This window comes from Sinocyclocheilus anshuiensis, unplaced genomic scaffold (assembly GCF_001515605.1).
Source record: "Sinocyclocheilus anshuiensis isolate Anshui unplaced genomic scaffold, SAMN03320099.WGS_v1.1 scaffold1809, whole genome shotgun sequence".
In the NCBI taxonomy this organism is placed as follows: Eukaryota; Metazoa; Chordata; class Actinopteri; order Cypriniformes; family Cyprinidae; genus Sinocyclocheilus; species Sinocyclocheilus anshuiensis.
The window spans coordinates 484,087-495,539 of NW_015538093.1; the positions used below are offsets into that span (position 1 = coordinate 484,087).

The window sequence follows — 11,453 nt, forward strand, 5'->3', positions numbered from 1 at the left end:
GGGTTTTAATGTTTTTGTCTCATCGCTCCGGCCGGACACGGCATCAACAGTATGTGAGGGGTGTAACATTTCCATCTCACGCTTGAGGTATTCGGCCAATCACAACGCACTGGATAGCTGGCCAATCACAGCACACCACGCTTTTCAGACCGATGAGCTTTGTAAAAATCGACGCGTTTCAGAAAGGCGGGGCATAGAGGAGAAACAATAATGTACAGTATGTGGAAAATAATGTGTTTTTTTAACTTTAAACCGCATAAACACATTTCATTACACCAAATACACAAAATAATGTTCTTTTTAGCAGCATCATATGACCCCTTTAAATAATTGTGCACATACCAGTAAACTGACTACCACAAACCTTAGTAAATGTTTTTTGCACAGTGCATGACTCATTTAAATACTCTCCTCCCATACATTTTGTGTCTGAAGGGGAAATGTCTACAAATGCATATGCTATAAGGACAGCAAAAAAAAAAAAAAGCTTTTCCATCACTATTTCTTTCACTGTATTCTTTAAATGCTGACAGTAGTTTTTTAATACCAAAAGAGGATTTACACTGGTGCAAGCTGTTAGTAAATCATTTTAGTGTTGTAAACAAGTAAACAAGTATTGTTTTTTGAATACAAAAAGAATTGAGACACATTGTTATTGTTAAACATTAATGAAACATGGAGCATGCCCATAATTAATGTGAAGGTAAACTATAACTGTGGTTACTCTGCTACTCTGTGGTTACTCTTGAGAAGAACTGAGTAGCTTGGCTTGGCTTACCAAAGTTATGTCTGAGAAAATCTCTTTGGGCATCATTTTTGTTTGCTGATGACACTTTCTTTGGTATTTTGTTATCTAAAGCACTGGCTGGCACACATTGTCAACTAAGCAAATGCTTTATGAGAAACGTTTGTGCTCTTGTACTGTATGTCACTTTGAGTGAACTGGCAATAAACATTTCTTATTAGCTCATAGAAATGTCTTTCAAATGTGTGGAAGATGTGGAGAGTTGTGTTCCTGTGAGCCCTTTTCACTTAGCGGTGAGTACTCTGTCTCTAGTCAATCTCTTTTCTCTCTTTTTCTCTGATGCAGTTGTCATTACAAATGGAATGTGAATTTAAGTAGAATTAAAATGCATTGAAATTCATGGAACTGCTACAAATGTATTTTTTGTTAACTAGAAAAGGGAAATTCACAAAGACAAACTTTGAGCCTTGCTTGAAACATAAAAAATAAGCCATTGCCAGTTGAAGTAATCCAGTAAATTCAACATCCTGTGTAGAAAAGCCAATTCTATTAAAATTACTCATGAATTGATAGTAAAAGAAGATATGAATGATGATAAATTGTTTCTATCAGGCGTATAATGGTCACAGTGAAGCTCTTCAGGTGCTGTCCGAAACACTGGTTAATGTAGACATACAGGATCCCAGGGGTCGTACAGCTCTGTATATGGCTGCTCTGAGAGGTCACGGCCCCTGTGTGGAGCTGCTGCTGCTTCAAGGGGCCTCGTATGCCATCAGGGAGCACATCCACAGATGGACACCACTACATGCTTCAGGTGTGTAAAGATATTAACATGTAAAGGAACAAATGACTGAGTGTAATGACTGAGAAGTTAGTTCAAAGGTTCAATCAGTAAAGGCACTCTACTAATATAGCATAATAATATTATACATTTGTTCTATATTTTGTGCTATAGTCTTACCAAGGCTCTTGTGTGTTATCGGGAATGAGGTAATGGGAATGAGGAATGAGGTACTGTGTAATTGAAACTAGTTTTCAAAACTTTTTTTAATGATTGGTTTTGACAGTCAAGTCAAATGTTTGGTTTGTTAAAGCTCAGTTAGACGTACATCATTACAGAGCTGTGGGAGGGCCAAACTATGAATTGGTACAAGAGACTGTAGATCACATTTTTAACTTTATTTAACCCATTGATTTATCCTCATAGCTGCCAGTGGTCAAACTGACTGCCTGCTCATGATGTTGCAAAGAGATGGAAAAAATGACATATTTGACCTCATGGACATACATGGACAGTAAGTGCCATTTCAACATTCATTTCAGTGATATAGCATGACAATATAGCATGATCATACACTGCGTTTAGAAAATTACGAAATTAAGCAGAACATCAGAGAAAGTGAAGAGGGAAGTCAACTTACGAGTCAGTGAGCTTCACCTCAGTACTGCTTTAAAGGGGTCATCAGATGCCCATTTTCCACAAGTTGGTATGATTCTTTAGGGTCTTCATGAAAAGTCTATAACATACTTTGGTTAAAATTTCTCAATGGTAGTGTAAAACAACACCTTTTACCCTGTCAAAAACAGCTCTGTTCACAGCGACTTGTTTCGGTGCATGTCTCTTTAAATGCTAATGAGCTCTGCTCATCCCGCCCCTCTCTTCCGTGGGGTGACGAGTTCCTTTGAGAGCCTGTTAACTTTAGCCGTGGAACTGGCTAACTAGCACATTATTAGGAAAGACGATTTGCAAAGATTCGTAAAAAAAAACTTATACTCACTTCTTCTGTAGGTGAAGCTGGATCACGAATGATTTGTGCGAACATAAATGCATTTATGTAGATCGGGAGGCGCATTCCCTTCAAAAACAAACATAATCCACTGCGTCTTCTCAGACACAGATGCATTTTACTCAGATGTCGGGAGTAAATGACGACTGCTACGTAATATAACATAACCAGAGTAAACAGCATAGTATAGACTCTGTACTATAGAGTGATGGCTGCATTTGTGCAATCCAGTCATTAAAACATAAAACTTTATGATAGGTGTCTAAATCAGTCTTTTGCCAAAAATAGTATTTAATAAAAAATAAATTACTTTGTGAACTTTGAATGTCACGATTAATTTCAAATATTTCCGTTACCCCATCAATTGCATTTTGCACTAAATATAACCAAAAAAAAAAAGAAGTACCCAACTTACTACCAGCAGCTGACCAAACTAAAAATATTTTTGTTGTCTTTGCACCACAGCTCAAGGTTTCTCACCTCCTCTCTGTACTCTGTTGTGTGTAATAAGGCCCACTGTTGTGTCATCAGCAAACTTGATAATGTGGTTTTTCTGATACTGGCCAACACAGTCATGAATGAGTAACATGAACATTAAGGTGCTGAGAACACAGGCCTTTCAGACTCATTTCTGTTAGTCAGGAAGTCCAGGATCCAGTTGCAGAGTGAGCTTAAGTCAATGAACAGCATTCTGACTCAGTGTCTGAGAGGATGTGACATATGGTATTTGCAGGCGTGTTTGAAGGCAAACTGTAAAAGGTCCAGTGGGGGTGGGATGATGGTCTTGATGTGAGTCATGACTAGCCGCTCGAAGCATTTCATGGTAATTGGTGTGAGTGCCACAGGGTAGTAGTCATAAAGGCAGGTTATTGATTATTTCTATGGCATGGGGTGATGGTGGCAGTTTTGAAGCATGCTGGGACAACAGGCTGTACTAGCGAATACTGTAGTTAAAAGATACATCAATCAGCTAGATCAAGCATTCTTTCAGCACTCAGGCAGGGATGCCATTTGGGCCTGCAGCCTTGCGTGGGATAATTCTTTGCAGAGTCCTATTTACTTCAGCTGATGTAAGCACCTGGGGTCTCATTTATAAAACTCTCCGTAGATTTCATCCTAAAAGTGTACGTAGGCACAAAAGCTAGATTTTGCGTACGCTCAAAAATGTTCAGATTTATAAATCCATGCGTACGCCAGAACCTGCGCAAAAATCCCCTTATAAATCCCAGTCAGGGGAAGATTGTGCGTACGTGCATCTCCACCCCGACTCCTCCCCGAAATCACCATATATGGAGCTTACAACGATAAGTTTTACTATGCATAACCTCATCTGCATATCATTTCTATGCATATTCCCATCCATGTGACACCATGTTTAACACCATCAAAGGTACAAGACATTAAGGAAATATGAGATACGGACTATAAATGCCATTTGTGCCATACACATTCATTTTTACTGCTAAAAATCATCCGGTATCCTTGTTATGTTTTAGAATAAATATATCAAAATATTCATTAAAAATCTGTTTAAAATAGTTCTCAGAAAAATAATTTAGAATAGAGTTGATCTCATTCATTTCCACTGGCCCAATAATATTTCAATTGTTTTAAAAATTTAAATTAAATTAAATTAATGCAGTTTTGCATTAATTGGTGAACATCTTTTAGCCATTTTTAGTGTAAAAAAATATAGGCCTATATTTATTGCAGTGTAAATACAATTATCTGACTCTGCGCGTCATTGACAAATTATTTTAAAAAGGAAACATGCAAATCTTACCGTTTTCTTCAAGTTTTATCCTTCAAATACAGTGGTATTTTTCATAATGTTGTGGAGATGCCTTCACACGACATCAACACTTCCGTGCAGCTGTGGTTGTACAGTAAGCTATCATCATTGGTCCTATTCAAACCAGACAATAGACCGTTCCACCGAATCCAGCAGTCCGCCACAATATCGAAGTAAGTGCGCATCACTGATCATTGTTCTCGCTAAAAATATTTTCTCATAACATGAGATGTGCAGTTTACTTTAAAGATAAATTATTGTGCACCTATAGCACTCCTCGCTGTCATTAAAACGTAACATACCACAGGAAAAGTAATCAAGCGCATTCACTACAAATAGGCTGTCTAAATTCATATAATTGTGTTTTAACTTCTGCGTAATGACTTTATGTAATTTCAGTGTTTATCTCCATTAATAAGAGTGGAATGTTTAATGTAAATGTATATGATGAAATGAAAACAGTTTAAAATCGTTGTTTACTTCATTACTTTTCTTTCTCCAGGAAAAAAAGTCAGTACGCATGGGTCAGAGTTTGCGTGCAGGTGTGCAGATTTTCCCGTCAAGTTTGTTTTTTATAAATCCCACCTTTTGCGTAGGAAGTGGCGTACGCCTCTTTCAGGGTAGGTTTTGTGAGTATGCAATGGTTATAAATGAGGCCCCTGGCCATCTGCTGGTGGGTTGATTTCCATGACTGGGGTGCTGTTAGAGTCCTCAAAACATGCAAAAAAAGTTGTTCTGTGCAGTAAAAGCAGCACTGCTGTCTGTTCCTTTAGTCCTTTCCACACGCACTGAGGGTCTCCAAGTGTTCCTGGATCCTAGGTGTATGACAGCTACTGTAGGCTCTATTTATCCCAGCATCTCTGAGCATCCTGCACATCAGTCTAGACATGATTGTCTCCTGCTGTGCCTTGTGGGGACAGTAACATGGTAGAACTTAGGTCAAATCTTGAGGCTCCTAAGGGAAGTTGTGGCCTAATGGTAAGAGAGCCGGACTTGTAACCCAGAGGTCGCAGTTTCGAGTCTCAGTACTGTCAGGAAATGTAGGTGGGTGGACTGAATGACCACCGCTATCTTCAACCCTCATTACCCACAACTGAGGTGCCTTTGAGCAAGACACCGAACCCCCAGTTGTTCCCCGGGTGCCGCTGCAAAAATGGCAGGGCACAAATTAGGAATGCAGGTATGTCTCTTACAGCATCTTGGAGACGTTGCCACAGTTCTTCTGGATTTAGACTTCTGTCTCAGTTTGTTCTGTTTCTTCATGTCATTCCAGACAGACATATACATATTCAAGTGTTTCAACCACACCCATTGCCACAGGTAAAATCAAGCACCTAACCATGCAGTATGGATTTACAAACATGTGAATAAAATGGTTCATTTTGAAGAGCTCAGTGAATTCAGGCATGGTACTGTGATAGGATTTCACCTTTGCAAGATGTCAGTTTGTGAAATGTAATCCTTGCCAGATATTCCACAGTCTGTAAGTGGTATTATTGGAAAGTGGAAGCATTTAAGAACAGCATCAACTCAGCCACGAAGCAGAAGACCAGGTAAAGTCACAGAGCGGGATCACAGAGTGCTGAGGCGTATGGTGTGTAAAAATCCCCAATGCTCTGCAGATTTCATAGCTTCCAGACTTCCACTGGCAAAAGCTGTCTGCCGGGAGCTTCATGGAATGGCTTTCCGTGGCCGAGCAGCTGCATGCAAGCCTCACATATCCACGTACAATGCCAAGCATTCAAACCTGCACATTCAAGTCTTTTTCCTGTTTGATGACAAAGCTCAACGTTCAGTAATATGCTGTGAGAATCCATTAACATATTGTTTCCCCCATTTTTCTCTTTGTTCCTTTTTTGAATTGTTTGAAGTATTGCTATTGTAAGCATAGTTTGATGGTATCTGTAGGACTCCATTGATGCTCGCTACACTGGGCAGTCACATTGACTGTGTCCACATGCTGCTTGAGAGAGGAAGTAATCCAGACACTGGAGACAGAAGAAGCCGCACTGCGTTGCATCGCGCAGTAAGTTTATGTTTTGCACGTACAGTACATATGCATGTGTTTGGTTTGTGTATCTGAATATTTGCACATTATTGTGCTGGAATTTGGCAATATTGTAAGGAAATTTAAGGTGTGTTGGCAGCACTGAATACACCTGGGTCTGCAAAAGGGCATCATATTCTTTGGTCTTTAAACTGTACAACCCCAGAGTTCAGTCATTGCAACTAACTAATCCTACGAGATATCCGTTTCATTTTAACAGCCCTTCTATGATTCACAGTTGGCAACACTGTGAATTGGAATCATCTCCAAACTTAACTGAGGACACTTGGGTTTAAATGTGGGAAAGATGTCAGCAGATCTAAGCTCTGTAGTGAGGACAGGTCGACACATGTGGCCTAATTATAGGAATCATGGGCTGTGCAAAGGATTTGAAGGGGTGCTTTGTGAAAAACACTGGCCTGTGTTTTCTGTGATCAAATCATGATTGAATCTCATCAGACCACATATCACAGCTACAAAAGTCATATGTAATAGGTTGCTCTCGCAATGTGAAATATCCAATTATTTCTCACATTATTTATCTGTTTTGAGAGATTCTTGTTCCCCTCATTTCTTTTCCCACAGAGAGCAACTTCTTTGAATTCCTAAATAATATATGAGATCAACAAAATATTTGCTCCACTAAAATGTGTTGTGCCTTGTTGCTTGTATTCAGTTATTTTAGCTTATTTCATTCAATTGGTTGGTGGAAAAATACAGTTCTAGGGTTTTACATGACATGCGTATCAAGAACAGGTAGTTTGTTATTGCTGTGTAACCTACAGTGCCATACTGTTCATACATAGGAAGTAGGTTAGATTAAATTCAACTACAGGATCAACAGGGCATATTTTTTCACAATCAGTGACATGCCAAAGTAGGACCATAGCTCAACTAGCCTCGCTGACTCCACAACCTATTATAGGAGTGCTTTGCAACTACTAAATGAACTGAAGACAAAAATAGGTCTACTGACCTCTGTAAATAGACTGGATTTACAAGCCACTTCCCAGTCTGTGATGACAGCTGAAACATTCATTCATATTCATGGTAAAGATTTGCTTTGCCTACTGTCATTACGGTTGAGTAACCAGCCAAAGCTAGAAGCAGCTTTATAATAAAATGAGATGCAGTGGTATATAAAGTATCTGAAAGCCATACTCAAGTAAAAGTACAGCTATCTTACCAGAAAATGACTTTGGTAGAAGTTGAAGTCACCGTTTAGAATATTACTTGAGTAAAAGTCTTAAAGTATGTGATATTTATTGTACTTAAGTACAAAAAGTATTTTTTGAATCTTAAACGTACTTAAGTATTGAAAGTAAAAGTACAAGTAAATGCAAAGTGGAAAAGAAGCAAATAAATATATATATAAAATGTTCATACACAGCTTGAGTAGCAAGATTGTGTTCAGTTTTAACTCTTTCTTCCATTTTGTATTTTTGGGTAAGAATAAGAAGCACTTCATTAGTGTCTTTCATTCCAACATAAGAAAACATTTCTGCAATCTGCTTCTGAAATAGCATTTAGATGTATTTACACAGTTTATGTATCTCAGAGGATCCATTGCTCAGATGCAAAACAGTGCTGTGATCTTTGTTTGGAATTATTTTCGTAGGCAAAATTGAGCAAAAACAAGCAATATTACCTCTAAAATGTAAGTCACTTATTGCTTTTTGTAGTAAGTAACGAATATGCTTCCAGGAAATGTATTGGGGTAAAAGTATACATTTTAATTAGGAAATGTAGTGAAGTAAAAGTAAAAGTTGGCTGAAATATCAAAACTCAAGTAAAGTACAGATACTCCCAAAAAATACTTAAGTACTGTAACTAAGTATTATTATTTCGTTACAATACACCACTGGTTCCAACCCTGTATGACTTTCTTCCTTCTGTGCAAAAAGATGTTTTTATGAATGTCTCAGTGATTCTTCAAAATGTTTTCTTTTGTGTTCTGTAGAAGAAATTCATACAGGTTTAGAATGGCTTGAGGGTGAGTAAATAATGACAAAACGTAGATGTCTGTGTGAATTATCCCTTTAACAATCTCTTTTTAAAAAAAAGAGAGTAAAAACATGCAGTTCTGTCAGGACCACTATCGTCAAAATTATAGATACTTAGCATAAAGTTTGGTTTGGCGGTATGGTTCTGTTCTGGGCAAAAATAAGTACTGTAACGAAGTATTATTACTTCGTTACATTACACCACTGAATGAGGGAGTCAGCAGGTACTGAATGAATGTCAGAAGAGAATTTTTTGAAAAAGTTTTATTAAATTATACTTTCTAATATAATAATATAATATAATGTAATAATACATTCTTATAATAATACATTTCATATAAGTTATTTGGTTGTCACATTGGCCAGTAGTATAATATTTCTTGGCTATACATACAGTATATTGTGCTTTTTTATGTACTACTGTACACCCAAAGCGCTTTGCAATCATATCAGGTGGTCACAGGAATGTCTCAACCTGCTCTGAACTGGTTCAGATAGGTGAAATAGGTGGTGACTTGGTAACTGCAGAACCAAACCAGATTGAAATTGGGAGGCAGAAGATAGCTTAAAATAAGTTTTGGGTGTGTGTTTGTGTAAAGAAATGTATTTATGTTCCTTTGATCAGAATGTGATCAGTCATGTTTTTCTTGAATGTGAAGGTGCAAATGACTGACCACTGCATCATCCTCAGAGAATCAGTTAATCTTGGACAGGAAATGTAACGTGTGAAGATTCAGCTGACTAAGCCAGAATGACTAGACAACTGCCACTGAGTGTTGTGTTAAAATTTGGACCCTACATGGGGGAGGAAAAAGAAAACAATTAATCTCTTGGGTCATATTTTATGTATGTCTGTATGTAAATTATGTGGGAATCAATACAATAGATCCTAAAATGAAAGATTTAGTTGCCAAATTATTTTTAGTCATTAAATTATATCAACATTACGTTGATCAAAAGTCTCAATTTAGATGGCTAGGCTACTCAAACAAGACGTTCTTTCAGAATTGTATTTCTACTTTTTCCTGAGTAGTGACTTGCTTTTTATTGCACGATTTGTAATTTCCTTTAGCGATATGATAAAATCAAATGTGGCACTACCAAAAGTACTTGAAAAGTATAATGCATTATTCAGAAAACTGAATTTCGGTCTCCTCTGTGTTTCAGGCAGTAGTTGGTAGTGAAGAGTGTGTCTCGGCTTTGCTGGTGCATGGAGCCTTCTCTCTGTGCAGGGACGTTTATGGCAGAAGCCCTTTGCACTTGGCTGCCTCTTGTGGTCACGCATGGCTGTTACATCCTTTACTTGATGCAGCATCACTCTCAGACCCCCTTGACTCTCTGCTAGACTACAGTGCCTACACACCTACTCACTGGGCTGCTTACCATGGTAAGATGCCTTTCCATTCCAGTACAGAAACATCAGCTGAGAATTATACTAATGAATTACAAATCTCGTTTGCAACATAAGGAAACATTCTGTATTTTCTAAGGGCACAATGACTGTCTAGAAGCTTTACTTGAATATAGGCCATCAAGCTTTCAGGAAGGAAACGCCTTCACACCACTGCACTGTGCACTGTGAGTGATCCTCACCTCATCTTCAAAATGTTTCTGTACACTTTCCACGATAAGATCCATTTCCTCTTCCTTTTGCCACAGAATTGCTGGTCATGATGGTGCTGCTCGACTGCTTGTTGAAACTATGGGAACAAAAATCGTGAACCTCATAGATGGCAAAGGAAGGTATGTACAGTAATGGCCAAAAATATCGGCACCCTTGGTAAATATGATCAAAGAAGGCTGTGAAAATGAATCTGCATTGTTAATCCTTTTGATCTTTTATTTAAAAAATTCACAAAAATCTAACCTTTCATTGGATAATAATCATTTAAAATGGGGGGAAATATCATTATGAAATAAATGTTTTTCTCTTAATACACATTGGCCACAATTAACGGCACCCTTTTATTCAATACTTTTTGAAACCTCCATTTGCCAGTTTAACAGCTCTAAATTTTCTCCTATAATGCCTGATGAGGTTAGAGAGCACCTGACAAGAGATCAGAGACACTTCCTTCATCCAGAATCTCTCCAGACCCTTCAGATTCCCAGCTCCATGATGGTGCTTCTCCTCTTCAGTTCACCACACTCATTTTCTATAGGGTTCAGGTCAGAGGACTGGAATGGCCATAGCAGAAGCTTGGTTTTGTGCCCAGTGACCCATTTTTGTGTTGTTTTTAAGGTTTGTGTTTGGATTATTGTCCGGTTGGAAGATCCAAACATGGCCCATTATAAGATTTCTAACAGAGTCAGTCACTCATTGATTTTTTATCTGTTGGTATTTGTTAGAATCCATGATACCATGTATCTAAACAAGATGTCCAGGACCTCCAGCAGAAATATAGGCCCACAACATCAAAAATACAGCAGTATATTTCATTGTACACATGGGGTACTTTTTATCCCTGTGTGCACCAAACCCATCTTGAGTGTTTGTTGCTAAAAAGCTAATTTTTTAGTTACATCTGACCATAGAAGCCAGTCCCATTTGAAGTTCCAGTCGTGTCTGATAACTGAATATGCTGGGGATTGTTTTTGGATGAGCTAGGAGAATTTTTCTTGAAACCCTTCCAAACAACATGTGGTGTAGGTGCTCTTTGATTTTTTTTATTTTTAATTTTTTTAAGGATTTCTGACCCTGAGACTCAACTATTGAACTATTAAAGACTCCTTGGAGAGTCTTTAGCCACTCAACCTCTCCTCCTCACCGTGCATTAGGACGATATAGACACACGTCCTCTTCCAGTTTCGTAACATTTTCTGTTGATTGGAAATTCTTAATTATTGCCCTGATGGTGGAAATGGGAATTTTCACTGCTCTAGCTCTTTTCTTAAAGTCACTTTCTAATTTGTGAAGCTCAATTATCTTTTGCTGCACATCAGAAATATATTCTTTGGTTTTTCTCATTGTGATGGATGATTAAGGGAATTTGGCCTTTGTTTTCCCTCCTATTTATATTCCTGTGAAACAGGAAGCCATGGCTGGATAATTTCATGTTCATAATCACCCTGGTATGCT

General features: G+C 38.0%; 1 protein-coding gene across 1 annotated transcript in view; it reads left to right on the plus strand.

The window, feature by feature from the left end:
- Nucleotides 1-11,453, plus strand: part of ankrd52b (ankyrin repeat domain 52b) — a 30,475-nt gene that overhangs the window by 16,397 nt on the left and 2,625 nt on the right. The window contains exons 17-23 of the mRNA XM_016479715.1: nt 967-1,038; nt 1,358-1,559; nt 1,953-2,040; nt 6,233-6,350; nt 9,542-9,761; nt 9,865-9,952; nt 10,034-10,117. Of these exons, the coding sequence (XP_016335201.1) occupies nt 967-1,038; nt 1,358-1,559; nt 1,953-2,040; nt 6,233-6,350; nt 9,542-9,761; nt 9,865-9,952; nt 10,034-10,117 (872 nt within the window). The remainder of the gene's footprint in view (nt 1-966; nt 1,039-1,357; nt 1,560-1,952; nt 2,041-6,232; nt 6,351-9,541; nt 9,762-9,864; nt 9,953-10,033; nt 10,118-11,453) is intronic.